General features: G+C 41.0%; 2 protein-coding genes across 2 annotated transcripts in view; one reads left to right on the top strand and one right to left on the bottom strand.

Annotated features, from left to right (window-relative positions):
* LOC143293827 (histone deacetylase 4-like) overlaps positions 1–24,957 on the top strand; it is a 239,966-nt gene that overhangs the window by 31,814 nt on the left and 183,195 nt on the right. The window lies entirely within an intron of this gene.
* Positions 6,493–7,206, bottom strand: LOC143294201 (uncharacterized). Its single transcript, XM_076605632.1, has one exon. It carries the CDS (start codon positions 7,204–7,206, stop codon positions 6,493–6,495), a length of 714 nt encoding a protein of 237 aa, XP_076461747.1.

Raw genomic sequence — 24,957 nt, 5'->3', positions numbered from 1 at the left:
TGGCAGATAGTTTACAATAACAAGTTCAACAATAACTATTTTCACTTTAAAGCATGGATAGACACACACACACACACACACACACACACACACACACATATATATATATATATATATATATATATATATATATATAAAGAGAGAGAGAGAGTAAATGACCCAGAAGACCCACCAACCTTCTTCTCTCGCCGATGGCTCACCACGACCACCCCAGATCTTGCCTTTGCCACTGAAGACCTTGCCCAAAAAACCAGCAGGAAGGTACAAAGACAGTTGGCAGGCAGCGACCACAGACCAGTACTACTGGCCATCAATTTTCAGTATACACCAAGCGATGCCAAGTCTTTTCCCAGATGGAATTACAAGAAGGCGGATTGGGAGATGTTCAAGGGCCTCTCTGACGAGTACTGCAAAACCATAAAAATGGACGATTACAACATCAACAGAGCCATCAAAAACTTCAACCAAGCTATCCTGAAAGCAGCCTCACAGTCAATTCCACGTGGCGCTCGCAAGAACTACAGGCCATATTGGACAGAAGAGCTGCAGGAGCTTGAAGATGAAGTGACAAGGACTAGACAGGAGGCTGAAAACAACTCAACACAAGAAAACAACATTACTCTCAAAGCCTGCACTGCGAAATACAGAAAGGCCTACATCCAAGCTGCAAGAACAAGCTGGATGGAGAAAACAGAAAAGCTGAACCTTGACAGAAATGACAACAAACTCTGGAAACTCACCAAAGCCATGAACAACGAAGAGACAAGGTCAGCGCCTGTCGCGCTTCAAAAGACCAGGAGATGGTGACAGGGAGAGAGGCAGCAAACTGCTTCATAGACAGCTATGAGCAGATCAGCGACATCACTGTGTCAGAGGACAGAAAACAAAAAGTCCATAACGAAATAAAGAATCATCAAGATGACCAAGACCAACCTGAATATATTGACAGGCCTTTCAAACTAAAGGAGTTTGAAGAAGCCGTAAAGTCTTTGCAGGACAAAAAATCTCCAGGTCTGACAAAGTCACCAACGAAATGCTAAAACACCTTGGCGCCAAAGCAAAGACCAAACTCCTCGCTCTCTTCAACAACAGTTGGAAGACGGGGCATGTTCCACAAAGCTGGCGAGAAGCTGACATGGTGGCCATCCACAAGAAGGGCAAAGACAGAGCCAGGGCTGATAGCTATCGCCCCATCAGCCTCACCAGCTGTGTGGGCAAGCCCCTAGAGCGTATGATCAACTCGCGCCTAGTTTGGCACCTGGAGAAGAACAACATCATCACTCCAGACCAGGCAGGCTTCCGCCAACATCATTCCACTGAGGACCAAGTGACCTACATAGCCCAAAAGATCGAGGATGGCTTCCAGGACAAACAGCATACACTGACGGTGAGGACAGACATGGAAAAGGCATACGACAAAGTCTGGAAGGATGGCCTCCAGAGGAAGCTCCAGAAGAGGGGTATGACTGGCTGTATGTACCAGTGGATCTCGCAGTACCTGAACAATAGGAAGGCCCGAGTCCATGTCAATGGAGCATACAGTCGGAAGAAGATACTGAGAAAAGGAGTTCCTCAGGGAGGTGTCCTCAGCCCTACACTATTCCTCGTCTTTATCAACGACATCGTAAAATATATGGCACGCAAAGTCCAGGGAGCCATCTATGCAGACGATCTTGTCCTATGGTGCTCGGAAGAACACCTCACAACTGCCAACTACAGACTACAGCAGGCGCTGAATGTTCTCGAAAGCTGGACATAACAGTGGCTGGTGACAATTAATGCCAAAAAGACCACTTACACTGTTTTCAGCCTCTCACCCAAAGAAGAGAAGGCCAACCTGCGCATCAATGGACAAACTCTGCTTGCTGAGAACAACCCTACGTACCTGGGAGTCACATTTGACAAACGCCCAACGTGGAAGAAGCAAGCAAAGAAAGCAGAATCAAGAGCAAAAGTACGACTTGCCCTCATGAAGAAGCTGGCGGGAACAACATAGGGCGCAGACAACACGACCCTCAGGAGGCTGTACACTGGTAGAGTCAGGCCAGTGCTGGAGTATGGCATGACTGTATGGGGCACTACAGCCAAGTCCAACTCTGAACGGATCAGCAAGTTTCAGAATCAAGCTACCCGTATCATCACAGGGGCCATGAGGTCTACGCCCATTCAGGATCTTGAAACCATCACAGAGCTCCAGACCCTTGAGGACCGCAGAGACGCCAAATTCCTGACCCAGGCTGCCCAATTCAAGAGGATCCAAGGCCACCCCATGAAGAACAGACTGTCCCAGCCAACAAAAGGACGGCTGAAGAGAAGGAGCTTCGTACACCAGAGCAGGATCCTAGAATGGCAACATCAGGATATCCCTGACCATGTCCCCAAAGTGATACCTCGGTGTCTTGCCGACCTTGCCTGGAGCGAAGGAACCCCTCCACTTATCCAGTGCAGCATCCCTGGTGTTGGCCCCAAAGATTCCCAAAGCGGCCCTGAAAGAAAGTTCCTCACCTTTGAACACCTCCACACCCACTTCCCCACAGAGTTCTGGACTCGTGTCTACACTGACGGCTCTGTGACAGATGCCATTCGGAATGGAGGGGCAGGAGTCTATGTTCAATATCCAGGAGGCAGAGAAGAAAAGATCTGCTTCGCTACCGGCCTGTACTCCACCAATTACAGAGCCGATGCAGAAGCCTTGAAAACAGCAAGGCCAGCCCCTACGCCAGCCACAACGTTGTCTTCCTGACCGACGCCCTGTCCATCTTGCAGGCCCTTTGGCCCAACAGGGATCCAGAACTCAACGATCTGTCCTTATCTCTCGCCTCCCTCTGTACAAGTCACACAGTCACCCTTCAGTGGATTCCCTCCCACTGCAACGTGCTTGGCAACGAGACTGTTGACTCCCTAGCAAAGGAAGGCACTACGAAAGAGCAGATGGACAGGTCTACCAACTACTCTGAATCCAGGACCATCATTAAGGCCAAGCTGCAGAACAAGTGGAAGCAGCAGCATCCATGCCACAACAGAACAGACCCGTACTACCTGCTGACTCGTCGAGAGCAGGTAACCATTTTCAGGCTCAGGACAGGCCACAACCGCCTGAAATACCACCTATACACGAAACTCCGTATCGGTGACACAGAGCAGTGCTCCTGCAGAACAGGCAGCCAGACAACAGAACATCTGCTGCAGTCCTGCCCGCTCCACCAAGCGCTCCGAGAGAAAACCTGGCCCGACCCAATCCCAGCGGCCCGGAAGCTCTACGGAGGACTGGAGGACCTGCAACGTACTGCCGCCTTTGTCGAGGAGACGGGGGAATCCATCTGATAAATGACGAACGAGACAACAACAACTGATAATGACAACTGTAATTTTTGTGACACCGAAAAAGATGAAGTGCAGCATTATTTCTGCTTTTGCCCAAGTTATACAAACTGTTTGGCTTAAGTTTGAAGATAAATTTAACTCATTCAACCCTGCGCCCGCCTGAGAGGCGTGCACCTCTGATCGCCGTTCTCTGCCTAAGCCCGCCTGACAGGCGGTCGAAGAATCCCATCTATTTAAACCGGTTCTTCAGCTCACTATCTTCAGCTCAAACTATCAGAGTTTGTTTATTCCCATTAACTCTTTTGAGTCATAGAGAAACAAGGAAACATGACAATAACAGGATGACGGCCACAGAGGAAGAGCGAAGATAATTTAAAAAGAAGAAACAAAAGGGGGGATAATACAAATGGGGGAAGAATAAAATGAAATAAAAGGCCAAATGTAATCATCAGTCTGGTACAATGCAATAGGAATAGACAAATGCACAGATCACAACTTAGATTTACAATACGGCTCTGTATCTGACTAGTTGAGCCTGAACTGGGAACTGGGGGGTTAGTTGGAGCACAGCAGTAACAATGACATGGTGTAACAAAATAAAATACACAATAATTTGCATGTTATTTTAGCACCCATTTGCCAGTAATACTGGGATTGGTTTGATATATACAAGAGAAAAAAAGACATAAAAAAATATATGATCATGCATTTACAAATGGATATGTACGGGATGCGGTGTCAAGATTAACACAACTCATTGTTCTAATTCCTATTCAACAAGTACAGTTAAGACATAAGTGGCAAAGAATCCGGACTGAAACTGGCTCCTAACGAAACACATTAAAACCTTCTTTAATGAATTTAGCCAAATTTAGTAACTTTTTCTCGCTACTAATAGACATTAATGTTGCATATTTGTGGGAGTTGGGACGTGTTCTGGAATACTTAGGTAAATACTGATTGTGGAGATTTTGAATTGCAGGACATTCCATGACAAGGTGGTATTCGTCTCCCACTCGATTCGTGTCACAAAGATGACATAATCTTGCTTCTTGTGGTATGTTCATGCGTCTCCCTTTCTCAACTGGTAGTTTGTGATTACTTGTTCTGAGTTTCAACATTGGGATGCTATAACACAATTACTAGTCAATGTGTCAATGGACAATTTGTGCCAGAATTTGATCATTCGGCAATATACATGCACAAACAGGGGGAAACGTCCTGTTTCACTATAGATGAAACAGTTTGGAGTGCTTTTCTTAAGCTGGAGTATGTATTTACAGTATTCCAAGTGTAATGATTCGGCAATGTCAACGCAGTTATTACCCCAAACTTCACAACCATAAGTTAATACTGGCATGACAAGTAAATTGAATAAGTCTAACTGGCAGGAAATAGGGAGCTAAAGTTGTCTGCTTTTTCTTAACAGTGCCATCATTGCCCGTCTGGCCTGATCTTTTAATTGTTTTACAACTATGCTAAACTTACCATTGAAATTGAAAATCAGTCCTATGTATTTAAAGCAAGTAACGTGTTCTAGAGTATTTCCATTAAGTGTGAACGGGTACTGGTAATTTAGTTTCTTACCGCAGAATACCATTATCTTTGTTTTGGAGCAATTCACACTTATTTTCCAGTTATTACAATATGCTTCTAATTCGTTTAGCACCTTCTGAAGCTTAGCTTCTGAGTCAGCAAATATTACTGTATCATCAGCATACAGAATTAGCAATAGTTTGAGGTATTCATGGCTTATCCCCATATCGACAGGGGAGCAACCATTCCTGATAAGGTGGGTTTCCACATCATTCACGTACAAAGAAAAACAAAAAGGGGGATAGGTTTTCACCTTGGCGAACACCTTGGTAAACTGCAAAAGACTCAGAAACGGTACCATTTGAGGAAACACATGAAACAATTCCTTTATACATGTTCCTGACAATATTGAGGAACTTGCCATTGGTTCCAGAGCAAATGAGCTTTGTCCATAAGCCTGTATGCCATACTTTGTCGAACGCTTTCTCATACTCTATGAAAGCACAGAACTTTTTTTTTCTTCCTGCTTCTCATTATGTCATTCAAACATTTCACTACAAAGATGTGATCAGTTGTGGAATGGTTAGGTCTAAAGCCAGCCTGGTTTTCGAAAAGAATATCTACGGTATCAGAAAAGGTGCATAGTCTTTCGTTGAGTGGAGCAGTAAAGAATTTAGCACTGCATGAGAGTAATGTGATGCCCCTGTAATTATTCGGGTCGTTTTTGTCTCCTTTATTTTTGTAAATAGGGACAATGGTACCAGTGAGCCAGTCGCCTGGTAAGGTGCCAGTTTCAAATATTCTATTGAATAAATTACTTTTTGTGCATTAAACTGCTAGGTAAGGGAAGTAACTCCAACTCCAACTTAACTCCCTTCCTCACTGGCACGCGAAGTTTCGCTCCAAAAATCGAAAGATTTGTGTTTTTTATCTGGTTTTCCGCAATGAAATGGTAAAACGTCAAAGGGTTACTGCGCAGTGAGTGTTCTATGAAATTATGATGGACTCTTGCTTCAAATTCGACCCAGATAATGACGATTTGATTTATAATTCATCCGCTTGGGAAGGTGAAGGAGATGAAATTAGCAACCAGTATAAACAAAGTGGCGGACATTTCAATCAAGAGGATAGCCCTCAACCTCCAACATCAACGGAAGCTGACATTTTACTATTTCTGTTTCTGGGTCGGTGTGCGCGCAGATGGCTGGTTAGTCCAAAATGCGCCCTGAAGTTTCTCTGGCAGTGTGGACAGGGGATGGAAGCGGCAGTTGGGGATTCCAAGGCTCGGGCTTTCCGCGACTGTCTCCAATGCTCGGCAACAGCTGCCCCGGTGGTTTCACAGGTCATGGCACCTTAGAAGATGGCAGAACGGCATGCAGATCTGTCCAAAGCTGCATGGTCCTATGTGTCTGGGTTAATGTTGAAGGCCTTCAGGACTGACTTCAGTGTGGCCTTGAAACGCTTTTTCTGGCTTCCATGGGAGCGCTTGCCCTGTTGTAGCTCACCATAGAAGAGTTTCTTTGGCAGCTGATGGTCTGGCATGCGAGCTACATGTCCTGCCCAGCGAAGCTGTGACTGCATCAGGATGATGTGAATGCTAGGCAGACCCAAACTGGAGAGAGGACCTCGGTGTCAGGGACCCTGTCTTGCCATTTGATCCCAAGGAGCTTCCTGAGGCAGGTTGTGTGGAAGTGGTTCAGTTTCTTGGCATGGCGCTGGTAAACTGTCCAGGTCCCACAGGCGTACAGCGGCGTAGGTAGCCCTGTACACTTTCAGCTTAGTTTCAGGGCTGATGCCTCTTCTATTCCACACATTGTTGTGTAGTTGGTCGAAAGTGGCACTGGCTTTTGCGATCCTCGAGTTCACCTCTTCATCGATGGTGGCGTTTCTGGACAGTGTGCTGCCAAGATAAGTGAACCTGTCAGCTGCTCTCACTCGTTGACCCTTGAAGGTGATGTTGGGTTCAATGAAGGACCTTCCTGGAGCTGACTGATGCATTACTTCGGTCTTCTTGGTACTGATGGTGAGACCGAAGTTGTCACAGGCATCAGATAACTTGTCAACGCTGTATTGCATATCAGTTTCTGAGGCAGTGTTGAGGGCACAGTCTTCTGGGAACAGGAAGTCTCTGATGGTATCTGTTGTGACCTTGGTTCTTACTAGGAGCCTCCTGAAGTTAAACAGTTTACCTTGTGTGCGGTACCTGATGTCTATGGCCACATCAGATTCACTGAAGACTGAGAACATAAGGCTGAACAGGGTTGGGGCAAGAACACAGCCTTGCTTCACGTCATTGCACACAAGGAACGGTTCAGATGCATCTCCATTGTCTTGCACACTGGCCATCATGCCGTCATGGAACTGGCGCACGACGGTGATGAACTTCCTGGGGCATCTGCACTTCGCCATCATTCTCCAGAGACCCTCTCTACTTACAGAATCAAAGGCCTTGGTCAGATCGACAAAGGTAGAGAAGAGGCTGGCATTCGTTCCTGGCACTTCTCTTGGAGTTGTCTGGCAACAAACACCATGTCCCGCGTTCTTTCTGGAACCCACACCGGTTCTCCAGCAACAGACCTTGCTCGGCATGAGCAATGAGACAATTGAGGAGTATCCTGGCAAGAATTTTCCCTGCATTGGATAGCAAGGAAATCTCATGATGGTTATTACAGCCATGGCGGTTCCCTTTTCATTTGTACAGGTGAATGATGGAGGTATCTTTAAGATCTTGTGGGATGGTCTCCTACTGCCATATGAGCTGAAAAAGCTGATGGAGTTTTTCAGCCAGAGCCACACCACCTTCCTTGTAGACCTCAGCTGGAATGGAGTCTGATCCAGGTGCTTTGCCACTGGAAAGCGGGACGTATTGCTTTCTGTGTCTCCCCCAAGGTTGGTGGGGCATAGAGCGCCTCGTTTGGGGCAGCCAATCGATGGCTTGGTTGTTGATGGTTGAGGGATGATTGAGGACGCTCTTGAAATATTCAGCCTGCCTTTCCAGAATCTTATCCTTGTCCATTAGAAGTGTCGTCCCATCAGCACTAAGAAGGGGAGCGGAGGGCGGGAGGGGGGGCAGCCTGAGTCGGTGGGACTGTAGACTTCTTTCAGAGAAGCATAAAAGTTCTTCATGTCGTGCGTGTCAGCAAAGCCCTGGATCTTATTGGCTTTGTTACTCGGCCAGGAATCCCGCTTCTCTTGGACGGTCTTCTTTATGTTCTTCTGAGCATCTTTCTTTGCGATAGACTTTGGTTCATCAAAGTGGATTCTGTGGATACAATGTTTCTCGTCAAGCAGCTGTTTGATCTCTGTGCAGCTCACGTAAAACCAGTCCTTGTGTTTACAGGTGATGGGACCAACGCACTAAACCGCAGTGTGGTACACTGTTTTGCGGAGGGATGCCCATGCTGCTTCCACATTCTGATCGTCCAGAGAGATGGACTCCAGGCGTTCTTCTAGCATGGCAACATGGCAACAAACGACTGTTTGGCGGCAATGCTCTTCAGCTTGTTGATGTTCAGGCGTTTTGGCGTCTTCATGCCCTGAGGGCGTCTCTTGGGTTGGACGCGGATGTTGAGCATAGAGACAATGAGACGATGGTCAGTCCAGCACTCTGCACCACACATGGCCTCTGTCACCCGTACATCCTGCCTGTTCCTCTTCCTGATGATGACATTGTCAATGAGATGCCGTTGCTTAGAGCGGGGGTGCATCCATGATGTCTTGTTGTGGGTAGTGAGGCAGAAGACTGTGTTGGTGATGAGGAGGCCGTGTTCAGCACAGGAACGGAGAAGCAGACCGTTGCTGCTGCTGTTTCCAACTCCATGCTTGCCTATCACTCATTCCAAGGAGATGCTGTCAGAGCCCACTCTTGCGTTTAAGTCACCAAAAATGACGAGCTTGTCTGCTTTAGGAACAGTGATAATGACAGAGTGTAGTTCATCATAGAACTTGTGCTTTATCTCATCAGGGTTGGTCATGGTCGAAGCATAATTATGCACTGACAATGGTTGCAAACTTTCGTCTTTGATCATTGAAAAAGTTGTTATGAGTCAGTTATTTGAATACTTAAACTCACATTCCCTGCTGTCACCCAACAAATCAGCATACAGACCTTCACATAGTACAGAAACTGCACTTCTCAAGGTCACTAACGATGTACTTTTGGCACTTGATCAAGGTCATGTTTCTGTTCTTACTTTGTTAGATCTCAGCGTAGCGTTTAACACCATAGACCAAACACTTTTATACAAATACTTCATCAACACTATTGAGTTTCGGGATTAGCTCTTTCTTGGGTAAAAGCTATCTTTCAAGTCGCATACAGACAGTCATTATCAATAATCACTCATCGCAACCAGCACCTGTTTTGTTCGGAGTTCCACAGGGTTCTGTGTTAGGTCCTTTACTCTTCATCATGTACGCCAAACCTCTTCATACACTCACCCAAAGTAACTCTGTTTCCAATCAATCTTTCGGAGATGATACACAGCTTTAGAAATAGGTCAAACTATACAGACTTTACAGTCATGCATCACAGATGTCAAATCATGGATGACAGATCACAAACTCAAAACTAAATGATAACTAAACAGAGGCACTTCTCATTCACTCAAAGCACTCATTTTCTGACTTGCCTAAGCCTTCATCTATCCTGGTTTGGACCTCAGACATACCTTTCTCAGTATCTGCACGCAGTTTAGGGTACATGCTTTCTGATGACATGACATTTGACATAAACATCAACCACATTTGTAGGTCAGCATATGCAGCACTCCGACAAATCAGCTCCATTCGCCAATATATAACCACAGAAACCACAAAGACTTTGGTTTGTTCTTATGTTCTATCTAGATTAGATTGTGGAAATGCTCTTCTTTCTGGCTGCCCCAAACACTGTGTTGACAAACTTCAAAAAGTTCAAAACTCTGCAGCACAACTCCCTCTCAAAGCTAAGAAACGTCAACACATCACTCCTCTACTCGCTTCCCTTCATTGTCTCCCCATTCAAGCACGAATACAATACAAACTCTCTGTCAATTTCTTCACTGATTCTTGTCCTATCTTTCAGATCTACTTTCTGTCTATTCACCATCCAGACAACTTCGTTCTTCAAATGACAAGCGCACACTGTCCATTCCAAGGATTCGTACTGAAATTTAGGTGAACGTTCCTTTTCTTTTGTTGCACCTAAACAATGGAATTCACTGCCCTCACACCTCCGTTACACCCCAACACCAGCATTCAAGAGAGCACTCAAAACATATCTTTTGAAACTGTACTTTTCTCACTGAAAATTTTCCGTCTGCATATGCTTGCTGTGATTTTTGTTGCTGGATGTGCTCTTCGTGTTGATCTGTATGCATCTGTGATGATTCTGGTGGTTTTTTGTTGTTGTTTTCGTGATACCTGGTTCCCTGGTGTTTATTTTTGACATGGTGAATGACTGTGATGTGCTTTGTTTAGCTGTGATTTGCACCTGTGTGATTTGAGACTGTGATGGTGCCTGTGTCGATTTACATATTTTTATGTCACTTAGTCTTACATATGTCTATTTCAGCCAATGTGATGTGGAGCTGTGTTGACTTTGAACATTTATGACACTTAGTCTTAAATTTGTATTTTTTATTGTAAAGCACGGTGAACCCCATCTGAGATGGAGGTGCTGCGCTATATAAGCCTGCACTTTATTATCATTATTTGAGAAAGGGGGATTCTCACCGTCATCAGACGATCATTCACGCCATTGGGATGACCAGCCAACTTGCCAGCGAGGAAGGTTTTCACAGCAAAGCCTGCTGCCTCACGTCGCTCTTCAGGTCCACGCCCACTCCAGCGCCTCTTTCACAGAGCTCACCATCGTCAGCCAGCCGAGTCTTGCTCAAGGCTACGATGTCGATGTTGTATCTGGCGAGTTCCCTTCCAATCAGAGCAGTTCTCCTCTGAGGTCTCAGTCTCTGTGCCGTGTCTGTCCAGCTGGGTGCGGACATTCCGTGTTGCAAGGGTGAGAGGAGTGGTCCTCGGTTTCGATGGTTTCTTCTTTCTTTCTTGTGTTCGACCGCTGAATGGGATCCCCGCCAGCCGTGGTCGATTGTTTTGTTGTGGTTCGGATGTTCCCTGTCATCTATGAGATCTGACTGTCATGGTGTGCTGAGCTGAGAATCGAAATGTCATGTTCAATGTTCTCTCTCTCTCTCTCTCTGATACCCTATTTATCTAAATTCTTATATCAAATGTATTAAATATTGGCTAAAGTTGACTAGAATGAATGAAAACAGATATCCACTTAAAGCATATAAAATGTTATATAGTTTGGATAATAATGGTAAGAAGACTTGGGCAACGAGTGTTCGTCAGTGTTCAAATACATATGGTTTTGCATTTGTATGGGATAATCAAGGGGTGGAAGATATTGTAGGTTTCTTAAAGTGTTTCAGACAACGTATTATTGATTGCAGGTGGCAAGATTGGCATGATCATATACAAACTAGTGATAGATTCGCACAGTTTAGACTTTTTAAAACATCGCATGTGATTGAGCCATACATTGAGTTAGGACTGAACAGATATATAAAATGTACACTGACAAAATTTAGATTTGGTATTTCTAGTATTGCTTCTCATAGTTTTAGGTATAGCATTCTAAATGAACCCATGTATGCATGCTGATTATGCAGTTCGGGTAAAGAAGATGAATTGCATTTTTTTTGTTATGTTGCCCTGCTTTGTGTGACCTTAGACAAAAACTTATTCAACCGAAATAGTATAGAGATCCGTCTAATTTTAGGTTCAGTTTACTCATGTCTTCAAGACAGGAATGTACTCTGCATAACTTAGCCATATATATATATATGAAGGATTGAAGAGACTAAGTACAGTTATCTCGTGAATGTTGTTGAATATTTGTGTTGACTATTTGGGGTGATATGGTTCATATTGTGCCAACAATTTTTGGTTGATTTGAATTGTCTATTTACTGTGTCATGTCATTTTGTAATTATTATTTATCAATGATTCCCCCTTCGTTCGTTCGTTCTCTCTCTCTGTGTGTTCCCTCTTTCTTTCTTCAATTATTTCCTGTTGCCCGCTTGAGTTTACTTGTTTGTGAATTAAAAATACGCATGCAAACCATATTGTACATGTATTACTGTTGCTGAAAGTGTTGTAAATGGTCATTCTGTTTATTGATTTTGCATTTAATGTGAAATGGTAATGGTGGCGACGTTGAAAAGATAACATAACCTTCTATGCAAGAAAAAAAAAAGCGCTGCGGCATAGCTAACCCGGCTGCAGGAAGCTGAGTCAGTTGCAGGAACGACTAATTGAAGCTTGCGACACACTTAAGTTCTGTGTTTGTGTGCCGGTGTGTGTGTGTGTGTGTGTGTGTGTGTGTGCGTGTGTGTGTGTGTGCGCGCGCGCGCGCGTAACATGGACAAGACAGTGTTTTAAAAAGTTGCCAAACGACGCAGTCAGCACAGGGGGTAAAGTGGACAGAACGGTGACCCAGTTCTGGCGATAACCGTATTTGGAAGAAGGAGCGGTGCTGACGAACAACCATGAGAACGGAGCAGTGTGGCCACAGTGATGGGGGCAGGGAAGGGGGATGGATGGAGGGAGGGGGACGGGGAGGGGGGGGGAAGTGGGGCGAGTGAGTGCGTGCGGACTGGGGGGTGAGGAGAGTTGTTGGGCGTGGAGGTGGGGAGAGGACGGGAAGTGTAACTGTGTGGGAGGGGCGGGGTGTGTGCGGAGGTGAGGTGGAGGAGAAGGTATATATAAAAAAAAAGTTAATGTGTGTGCAGGGAAGGCTGAGGTGTACGTATGTATGTGCGGCGGGGGATGGGGCGAAGGGGGAGGAGGGGTGTTTGTGTGTGGGGCGTGGGGGGTGGGGGTGGAGGAAGTAGGATGCTTTTCCACCTAGCTTCGTCATATTGATCCAGGGAAAGCACGCTGCACAGCCAATCAACATTCTGGTCTTCATACGTACGTTACGAAACACTGGCCTCTTTCTTTCCCTCCATCTCTTTTTCTCCTCTGTATCCCTCTATCTCTCTCAGTCTCTCTCTTCCGCGCGCGCGCGCGTGTGTGTGTGTGTGTGTGTGTGACTAGAGAGAGAGAGAGAGAGAGAGAGAGAGAGACGCGTTCGACGCTTTGATCTTTTACTGTCATTGACTGTACAGTCCTTGTGACAGGGGGGAACAACACATTTTCAATAGGCATAAGATAAAACAAACACACATAAAGTAAACCAATATTCTCACCACACACACAAATAATGCACATACAGAAAATGAGACAAACATAAAATAGCTGATAACATCTGTCTGCTCGACCATCCATAATGAATGAACATTCTTGTATACACATACACACATTCATGTGTATCTATCAAATTATCATCCAATGATATATCCTATAATAGTTGGGGTGGGTTTTTTTTCTGCAAATGAATAATAACAGTTACAGCGAAATTTTGTAAGATTGCTTTTTGTTTTGCTATTTTAATGTTTAGGCATCTGAACTTCTGTTTATCATTTTCTTTCGAAAATCCAATGCTTCTGAACTATATAGTTAGCAAATGATTTTTATGATATCTTCATCATTGGACCTAACTGAGCAGCATTATCATATTTTCTCTTTTTACTAAATCCTCTTCAAAAAGAATACATAAAAAAAAAAAATCATAATCGTTCGTTTATTTATTTATAGTCTGTTCATTGAAGATGATGATATTAGACTGAAAATAAATATTATTATTATTTGAATTATTATCATTTCTATCATAATGATGATTGTTATTATTAATTAGAAATCGACATTTCTGTATATTCGAATGAAAATGGGGGCGGTTGAGGTTGGAGGGGAGGGGGGGGGAGGGGACTAAGAAAGGAAGAGAGAGAGAGAGAGAGAGAGAGAGAGAGAGAGAGAGAGAGAGAATAGAATGTGGAAAAGATAAAGTACAAAATCTAAAATGGAGAGGGTGAGTGTCAGTGATTGGAGAAAGAAAAAAAAAGCCATAATACTGGAAGGGTGTGTGTGAGAGGCGGGACGTGGGAAGCGGGATCAGGACAACAAAAAAATCAATAATCAAATTTTGCATGCACTACTTCTGTATATTATTATTATTTGAAAAGAGGTTCATGTGGGGACCTACAATATACAACCAAATGGACTATTTAATACATAACCAGCTAATTTTAATAAAGAACAGATTGAAATATATAACCTTTTCCAAAAAATGTTAACAATTGAAACGGGTAACACATGTTCCGTAATTTCTGGAGGCAAAAAAGGTTTCAGTACTAAACAGCGGGTTAAAACGTGCTCTACCGTTAAACGTTCCTTGCAAATGCATTCAATATTTTTACAATATTTTGTGTATGGGGCATTAAATAATAACCTAAATGCCATGCTCTTAACAGCCCTGCCAGTTCTTTTAACATTTAATAATGCAGAAGTGTTAACTTCTAAAGACAAAAAGGAATTTTGCATATTTCTTTCAACAATATTACACATTTCAGATGATAAACGATGAGGAAGTTCAATTGCATTTAAAGCGTTTTTAGCTCCAAGCTTTGCAAGATGATCTGCACGTTCATTGGAGAAAAGCCCACAGTGTGAGGGAATCCAGCACATTTCAATATTAGTTCCTCTCATTTTGAATGCAATGAATCAAAAATCTTATTTAAAAAATGATGTTATAATTAATGTTCGTACAACCTGATTTGATAGACTGCAGAACTGATTTTGAATCGACACAAAATAAAACATTAATCAAGTTTAGGGGCAGATCAATTAGATATGTTAATGTCAAAAGGACGGCAATTAATTCAGCTGTAAAAATTGAGAAGCCCTTTCCAATATGATATGACTTTTCAATTTTCAAAGCAGGAATTGCATATCCAGAACCAGCAAACTGATTTTCCAGAACAGAACCGTCTGTATATATTTTTAAGTGGTGGGGGTATGTTTCAGACAAGTGTGATTTGACTCGAGAAGCCAGTATATTGGGATTTTCATTTTTCTAAATGTCACAATATTGAATGTCAAAAGCATCTCCCGTTAATTCCCATAATGGAACTGGTGAAGTGCTCATAATCGGAGCAACATTTTGTGGATCAACATGTGATTGATTAATAGTATCTGACACGTATGTAGAAATAGTTTCTAGATTTCTGTTCTGTTTCGCTCGTTTCGAAAAAAAGTTTGTCAGATCGTATATTAATCTCAGTTTTGACAGAATTTTCTGCAGCATTTGCTCTAATTACATATTTTGCCGATGCTAGCTTTCTTAATTCATTAAGAGGTAGTATACCTGCAGCTCTATACGACTGTAATGTGTTTGTATGAAACGGAACATCTAGGGCCAACGATTTTAAGAAAATGTAAGCTTTTCATTGCTTTTGATCTCATGTTTTCTAGATGTTTCTTCCAATTTAGCTTTGGAGTAAAATAAACACCAAGGAATTTGACCTCAGATTTGTAGAAGAGTTCTCTTCCATCAAGATGAAAAGTTGGTAATTTTGGGGGGTCAGCACCATTATTACAAGAGAGGCAAAGCCTTCAAGACACTTGTGATACACTTTTCTTTTTTTTAATGTAATCATTAAAATGTGTTCTGTATTTGTTATTATAAAGCTTCGGGTTAAAAGAAGAAAAAAAAACTCCTAACGGCAGATTCGAACCCCGCGTGTTCTGATAAGAAGAAAGCGTCTTATCCATTACACAATCGTGGCTCCTTAACTGGCGTCCAAAAATACAATATATAAACTGGCGTTCAAAAATATAATATATAAACATGCTTTTTTTTAAAGGGCGATAAATCGATTGCGGTATTCGCAGTGAGAGCACTGTTTAAATCGTATTATTCTGGTGTGTCTTGGGCATTCAAAAAATATTTAAGGGCGATTAAAAATTCTTTTTAAGTTCGCGGTAAAGGAGACGTAGCTATCGCCGCAATCACACTGCAACGTTTAGCCGTTTTTCTCTGGATCTAGATAGATGTACAAGTTTAGTTACACCCGCGGTTGACTTGGTCGATTCAATTTCACTTTTATGTTCATTCTAGTTTTATAGTTTTAAAGTTGATATGAAAATTGAGTATTTTGTTAAATTAATAACATGCAGAACCAAGTACAAGTACTTCTAAATTGAAAAGGACTTCATTTTGAGAAAAGTCATGACTGGAAATTTTTGCGTTTCATCAATTCAAGGGTATTAACTTGCATGGTTTATTATTTTTAACTGTGAATTCCGACTGATTCTATGGGCATTTTTATGGCAGTTTGGGGCATAATCCAGTACGTGATGAGGTGTTCACAGGTCTTTCTCTGAATAAATATTTAACGGTCTCCTTCTCCAACTTTCCATCACATGTTATCGTGTATTGTCCATTGAATATAGGATTAAACGGGCAGGTCAACAACTTGAAACAAAATGGCATCGTTCGCGTTCGCGAAGAATACGAGCACGCGCTTTGAATATGTATAAATATGTGTACGCAACTGATTTTTGCCCATGACCTTCAGGGCTCAGCCAATAGATCTATAAAGTCCACTTGTAGTATTGATTTTAGCATTTTCCGAAAAAGACCACTTAGGCGAATGAACATAGTGAAAGCCCTGTACACTGAGAGTAAAACACACAAGCTTTTTATGTATTGAGTGTAATTTCAAAATGTAATGTTTAAGATGAGAAAGATCAGTTTAAAACAAATTAAGCCCCCTAGCATTAATTACAGATTAATTTCCCTTTTTTACTATCAGCACCAAAGACATGCAAAATAAATATAACTTCCACGCTTAGCAAAAGAAGTTCCTGTTTGAACAAAAAACGATAAAAATGACTGCTGTTGTTGTGTCAGAATATCAGATCAAAGTGCCAAGTTTAGAAAATAAAAAATATATAAATATAACAGTAAATTCAGTCTGCATATAATTTGGCTTCTTTTTTAATTTTTTTGTGCCCATCCCAGAGGTGAAATATTGTTTTAAACAAGATAACTGGAAAGAATTGAATTTTTCCTATTTTTATGCCAAATTTGGTGTCAACTGACAAAGTATTTGCAGAGAAAATGGCAATGTTAAAGTTTACCACGGACACACACACACACACACACACACACACAGACAACCGAACACCGGGTTAAAACATAGACTCACTTTTTTACACAAGTGAGTCAAAAAAGTATCATGTGTGTCTTTTCAGTTGAAAACTGTAATTCATTATCTTTCATATCAATGTTTAATTCATCAAGTTCTGATTGATATAAATTGTTAATGTGATTGATATAACGCAGGTCCGTTTTCTTTCGCAAAGTTACGTTTATCCAAACTGCTATATCATCAGCGTATTGGGCGAGATTTATAGATTTTGACAAATATTTTGGCAAATCATATAACATTATGTTGAACAGAAATTATAGAACCTTGTGGAATACCCATGTTAACTGATCTTGAAGACGACAATGATTGCCCAACTTTAGTGATGATGCTTCTTTCTGTCAAGAGATTTTATATACCTGTATACATTGCCACTTAACCAAATGTTCTCTGTCTTAAACAGTAGTCTGGCATGCCAAATGCGGTCATAAGCTTTTTGTACATCAAAGAACGTGGCCAGAACACTCTTTCTCTTTGAAAACTATCAAAGAATGTGGCCAAAACACTCTTTCTCTTTGAAAACTGTTGTTTTATGTTTGTTGTTAGTTTTACTAGGTGATCTAAAGTAGATCTGCCCTTTCTGAATCCGGCCTGTGCAATAGGAATAATTCTATTTTTATCACAATAATATGTTAGCCTCATCAATATAATTTTCTCCAAGATTTTTCCGATGTGCGATGTTAGGGATATGGGTCTATAACTCGATGTGTCTGATCGTGGTTTAGCTGATTTAAGTATGGGAGTAATGACAGCTTTTTTCCATATACAAGGTGTTTTACCTGTTTCCCAACATTTCTCATAAAGTGTATGAAGAAACTTGCACCATTCTTTAGGAAGATGACTGATCATGGTGTACGAAATACCATCATAACCTACAGCTACTTTTTTAATTTCTAAATGACGCAATTGCATCTTCAACTTCTTTAGAAGTGAGTGGAGCATTTACAAATATGTCATTATTAGGAGCTGGTTCCTTATATTGTTCATTTGATTCACTATTAATTCTGATAGCCAGCTGTTCAGGTGTTAATCCATCATCATTGCATGTTTTGGTAAACATATCTGCAAAGGTTTCTGCTTTTTCTAAAGAGGTAGGGAAACATTTCCCATTAACTTTTATAGGAAATAATATTCTTGAAAAGATATCCTATTTTTCATATCCTTAATTTTCTTCCATACCTTCTTTGTATCTTTGTAATCTGAAACTTCTTGAATACAATAATTAGACCAATATTGTCTTTTGACTTGAGCAACAACTCTGTTGCAATGATTTTTGGCTTTCCTCATTTCTTCATGGGATTGCTCCATCCTGTCCTTTAGTCTTTGCTTGTCAGTCTCCATGTTCTTATCATTTTTTAAATCCTTACTATCCTTTAACCAATGTTTAAAAGTCCTCTTTTTAAGTTCAACAGCCTGTGCACACTCTTGATTCCACCAAATATTACCACTATGCTTTCCTTTTCTGGCGATTGTTCTTTTTGGAATTGGTAATTCAGCTGCTTCAATGATTGTTTTAGTAAATTTTTCATCAAATATATCAACGACTAAATCCTCAATTTTATCCAAGTTTTGGCTTGAAAGAAAGGATTGATATTTTCCCCAATCAGCCTGTTCGTAGTAGAACTTTGGAATTGCATTATTACTTACATCGTTAGATTTAGATTTTTTATGAAGTTTAAGAATAAATGATCACTGCCTGGTGCATCATCTACAACCCAGGTACTAACTGTTGCTAAGTCTGATGTAACAAGTGTCAAATCAATTGATGTAGCCTTGTGGCTTGATACATCAGGAATTCTTGTTATACTGCCATCATTTAAAAGATATAGAGAGGACTCTACTAGATTTTCAACGAGACGAGAATTAGTGATCGACTGACAATTTTTTTCCCAAAAGGGAGCATGGGCGTTAAAGTCTCTAGCGACAACCCATTGTTCATTTTCTTTTACTAAATTCAGAAGCCAGTTTGAGTTTGAATTAGAAGGACCATTTTGAAAACAAACAGAAAGGAAATTTATGACTAAATCATTTATCTTAATCTTGGCACCTGTAGCTGAAACATCAATAATATCTTCGGGGACAGGGGAGGCAATGAACTGATAGCTAAGACCACACTGGACATACAATGCCGTGTTAACTCTTTCAGAACGGTCTGTGTGATACAAAGGAGGAAAATAGTATCCTTTTAAAGAAGGTAATTTACCTTTAGTTACATTTGAGGAATGTAAAAGTAAAACCTGATGGTTATTTTGACCAAGATATTCATGTAAATAATCTAGATTAGAAGTAATGGATCTGCAATTCCATTGCATGAAAGAAATTTCACATTTAATATTTTTCTTATTTGTTTTGGCCATGATCACATTTTTATTTGAATACAAAAGGTCATTAGCTTTTGCTTACAAACTAAACAGTTAACATGTTAGGATATGGTTGCCACGCTGACCACCAGCTGCCTGCACTGATGATGATGATGGAAGGTCGTCGCGTCTACCTCCAGCCGACTGCTCCGACGATGTTGATGAATTGTTGCCATGCCTACCACCACCTGACGATGTTGACTGATGGTCGACATGTTGACCGCCAGCCGACCGCAACGACGATGTTGGCGGGTGGTCGCCACGTAGACCACCAGCCGACCGGAACGACGATGTGGACGGGCGGTCGCCACGTTGACCGCCAGACGACCGCAACGACGATGTAGACGGGTGGTCGCCACGCTGACCACGGACGACCGCAACGACGATGTTATTTCGTGTCGCCACGCTGACCACCAGCCGGCCGCAACGACGATGTGGACGGATGGTCGCCACGTTGACCACCAGCCGACCGCAACGACGATGTGGACGGGTGGTCGCCACGCTGATCACCAGACGACCGCAGCGACGATTTAGACGGGTGGTCTTCCGAGAAACTGACCCTATTTTTCTCATCAGTTTGTGTTGAAACGCAAGAATACTTTACAGTTTCAGTCTTAGTTGTGTTGTGAAGACTTGGTGTAAAACGAGTGGCTTCAGCATACGCTTTCTTCGTGCCACAGTGACAAGGTTTCCGAGACACTTCATTTTGGGCCAGTCCAAGAGCCTCTTGATAAGAAATGTAAGTTTTAGATTTTATTTTGTTAGCTTTTCGTGCCAGAACTTTTGCTGGACATCCATGGAATGCAGCAGAGTGGTCACCTTTACAGTTATGACAAAAATGCTGTTTGGTACAGTGTTCCCGAGTATGAGACTGTTGACCACATCTACTGCACCGTGTTAACTTGGGAGTGACAAAATGTTTTGGTATGGAGTTCTTGACATTTCGTGCATCTTCTCACAGGTGCACAATATGGGAAAATGTTATGAGGAATATTGTCAATTGTAATTTTTTCTGGAAGACTTTGCAGTCTGAAAATAATTACAGTTGCTATTTTTCCATTCTTCAATGTTATCTTTCGACAGGCATTCACAATAGGTAGAGCCACAAGAAAGTCAGTGTCAAGTTCATGGAAAACGATTCCAACTGTTTTCACCTGAGGCTTTATAGTAATAACTGAAATGCCAGCAACTGTCTATGTCTGCAGAAGTTTTTTGTATTGTCTTTCATTTTTACATTTGACATGAAAACTACCACTCTTAATTTTGAAATGGATATAACTTTTCCAACAGCTGAAACAATCGCTTTCGTATGATAGTGCGGATATGAATGTTTTAGTTTTTAATTTAAAGAATTGTTTTCGGAGTCCTTTATGAGAACATGAAACTGATTTTCTGGGTAATGTTCAACTTTAGAATACTAAACTCAGGGGGGCTGTTTAGACGAAAAACAAAGGGTGTCTTAGGCTCACCTCGATGCGCTAAGTTGAATGGAACCCTCAGCTAAGCTGTACGACCACTACTTTCCCATGAAACTGCGACAATTTTATACACAGTAAGCTCAGCCGATCACAGCCAGAGCAACCACCTGCAAGCCATTTTGACTGCTGATCACCCACGTGATCAGCTGTCAAAATGGCGTGCAGGTGGGGAAGGAGTACTCAGCTTACTGTGTATTTGTCGCAGTTTCATGGGAAAGGAGTGGTCCTAGAGCTTAGCTGAGGGTTCCATTCAACTCAGCGCATCGAGGTGAGCCTAAAACAACCTTTGTTTTTCGTCGAAACAGCCCCCCTGAGTTTAGTATTCCAAAGTTGAACATTACCGATTTTCTGTATTGACAAAATCGGCCACAAATGATGACTGACGATATTTTAATTGAACTTGTTTGGTAGGCGTTGTCACTGTCAAATAAGGACCGTCTTTTCCGATACGAAATTCCATCATAAGAATGACGAGAACTAAAAAAACGTGATCTCGAGATTATGTAACAATGTTTTTACGTCATCATTGGCTCTTTGTTTAAAAGAAAAATAAATGAAAATCAAAAAAAGAGAAAAAAACACAAAAAAAACCCATGTATCTTTAAAAAGAAAAAATCCAAAAAAAGATAAAGGTACCTATTAAAATCGATGAAAAATTCCTCAGGGCACAAAACAAAGTGTAGGAACCCCGGTTGAAGTGTCCTGTAAATTCCAAGGGATCGTCGCCGGTATAATGGTTTACCCCAGAGACACAGCACGACGCATTAGATGTATATTTACAGTAAGCTCTCACCGAGATCACCGCGCTAACTGAGGACATTGATCCTGAAATCCAGAGGTAAGCTCACACACCGAAAACGCTAAATACAACTAAATAAATAAAAATAAATAAAAAAAGAGAAAAGACTGAATATTTGTAGAGCTGTTGATTCCTGTTGCGGTTGCTAACCAGGGGCAAGCCACTCTCATAAAATCATAAGATTTATACTGAAACAAAATGGTTTTCATCACCAGCTGAATTACATATTGGACAGGGAGACTGTTGCTGTGCCAGTTTCAAACAATCTTTTATTTGCATTAAAGCCAAGTGTTCTTACTCTAAATCTGGCTAGGTTTGTTCTGTGCCACTTGTTTGATATTAACATAATAAATTATTCTGTTTGGAATATACTTTTAAATGAAAAGAACCAACTGTATCTTCCTTGCATTCTATTAATTTTTTGTGAATGCCAGTTTTGTTTGTACGAAGCAATCAGCCTATCTTAGTTAAGTTAAGAAATAAATCCATTTTCATACCCTGAGAGAGAGAGAGAGAGAGAGAGAGAGAGAGAGAGAGAGAGAGAGAGAGTGTGTGCGTCTGTCTGTCTGTGAACGAGAGAGCGACACAGTTGACTATTACCTTTCTGCAGTTGGTATGACTGATTCAGCACTCTCATCTAATATATCTGTATTAATTGTATAATGGTCTTAACATGATTATCATGATTAATTTTTGTTGTAGTCGTGATCTTACTGATATCATCATAGTCGTTAAAATCATGACTGTTACCCTATTGTTATTTGGAGGGATGGCGTGTAGTCCAAGACAGATACAAAAATGGTCAAAATGTCTGCAACAAAACCGTTCTTTTCACGATAAAATAGAATAAATCATACTGATCACGCTGATATAAACTTGACCGCTGTAGGTGGGCGGGAACATGATTAAATTTTGATTTTTGATTATTATTTCTCACACATTTGGCCATGAGAGAGCGCCTTACAAAGATCAGCAAGGCATGAGCAAGCCAGGGTTACGGAAGCGCGGTATAAGGGGTCGCCAGAGGAAAGCGTTTAGCGCGGTACAGTACTTGTGGCTGACTGCTGCCGCGCTGATGCTGTCCTATACCTCCGTTAGTAGGTCATTGCGGCAGGTGACAGATACCGTACAGAAAATAAGAGAATTCTTTGGGGTCAAAAGGAAACAAACATTTTAAACTTCATATACTAAATTGGTAGAAAACGCAAATTTGCTTTTAAGAATGTTTTACAGTTTCTTACCAGTCCTGACATTTCATAAAGAATGAAATCAGTATTATACCGACTGCAAAGGTGAATTTACGAAGGCAGTATGGGATCATTTAGTTTGTAAGAACAATTATGTTGACATTTTACGCAAAGCACAACTTGGAAATACTTCGTGCTCTGCTTATTAACGTGTAGTATATGAATATCTCAATACCTGTTAACTAGGTTTGTTTCAATGAACATTGTCGGAGCACTGTCCAGACCATTAATTCAGAAAGCATGGAAGGCAGATGATGGCAAAATCGACCAACATCATGTCTTGATGTAAAAAAGAACGGTATGAAATATATATATATATGTATATATATATATATATTTTTTATTTATTTATTTTTTTTTAATGAAGTGGTATTTGCAAACATTGATCATCAGTAAAAATGGTACATTACGTTTGAAATATTATGCAAAAACCCCGCGTGACAGACGTAAACAACCCGTTCCTCTTGACGTATTTTTATTCATTCAAAGGCAAGCACATTCGTGAATACACTACACGTTCTTTACTTGCAACAGGTGGTCAACACATCTATCTTCTGCAGCACATACACTCATTTTCTGAAAAAAATGTCTATTCAACTATTTAAACGCAATCGACGTCGCATATTAATTTTCAGTTCCGCTTTTCTGTGTTACTTCTGTGCATGTAAACGACCAAATAAAAATATACATCTAAACAAAATTAGAACTGTTTCCACATAAATCATGCGGATTCATTGTGGGAAAGCGTAAATCGGTTTGACAAACACCCTTCAGGTTCAGAGAATGTGTTGTTTCCGACAGCGTGTGAGATGTACATATGTTACACCGAAATCTCCGATATGTTCATTCGCACCCTGTGGTTGCTATATTAAAAAAAGAAAAAGAAAAAGAAAAACAACCACCACCAAGCAAACAAAAAAACTGTGTGTGTTAATTTCGTCGTTGTTATGGTTTGTTTGTACATTTATCTCTGATCCGATTAAGTTTAGACACAATCACTGTTTCTGACACATGGCGAGATGCGGTAATATACGGATACTGGCGTAAGATTTCGAACCAAGTCAATGCATGTAGTTCAGTAAGACTGTTTTCAGTTGAAGACTTGTTGCATCAGAAGTTCCAAACAACAAAGTTCAAAGTAGAAAATCACCCCTTAAATTAACTTGATTTTGCCTTTTGCTGTCTGGTGAAGTTTTATCACAAAATGATATAGTTTATCAGTTCACAAGACGATATGTGGAACGAAAAAAATTGTATCCGAAACATGTCAGTCCCTACGAGCTTATTGTTTGCAAAATTTGATTAGAACAGCCACATTTTACATCACACAAGTTCTGAAAAACCAAACTATACATTGATTGTGAATGAATCTCTTAAAATTAATTAAGTTTGAAGCATTTCGCGTTTAGTAGTGCTTGAGATGAAGTTAGGTGTCACATTCGGACACGGAACACATGTTCTTTGGTTCTGCTTTACGCAGATAATAAAATTCCTTATTTTTAGTTGTTGTTTGTTGTTGTTATTGTTGTTGTTGTTTGGGTTTTTTTGTGTGTTTTTCTCAAAGTCTTACTTTTATTACATTTAGTTTTTCTGCAATCCTACATATTTGTACACTGTGAGGATAACCCTAATCAGTTTTCTGTTGATTGACCGAATAGAAAGATACAAAGAATCCGGTGTTTTGATCACAATTCTTCAGATAAAGAGGAAAACTTTTGTCAAGTGATATAAATAATACAATTCCCATTTCATAACAAGATGAACGGTGGTACTTTAAACAGTTAAACACTGGGGAGAATTGATGTGAAAATGGAGTGCCTGCAGTGTTTCTGAAAAATAAAATCATCCAGGGTGGGGGAGTTAGTTTAGGTATTTTGGGTTCCATGTTACATATGTCATAAGGTTTTAGGTAATCATTAATAAAATACATAATTTTGCACGGGCTTTGTTTGAATGCATTGCATTGGCTAAGGATCGTATGACAGATTCATTACTATCATTATTATAAATCCAGTAATTCAAACATCTGCGTCGGGAAAGTTAGTTTAGGTAACTTGGATT

The sequence above is a fragment of the Babylonia areolata genome, chromosome 19 (assembly GCF_041734735.1).
Source record: "Babylonia areolata isolate BAREFJ2019XMU chromosome 19, ASM4173473v1, whole genome shotgun sequence".
Classification (NCBI taxonomy): Eukaryota; Metazoa; Mollusca; class Gastropoda; order Neogastropoda; family Buccinidae; genus Babylonia; species Babylonia areolata.
Note: the sequence above shows the minus strand (reverse complement) of the source record. Positions and strands in the feature narration are given on the sequence as shown.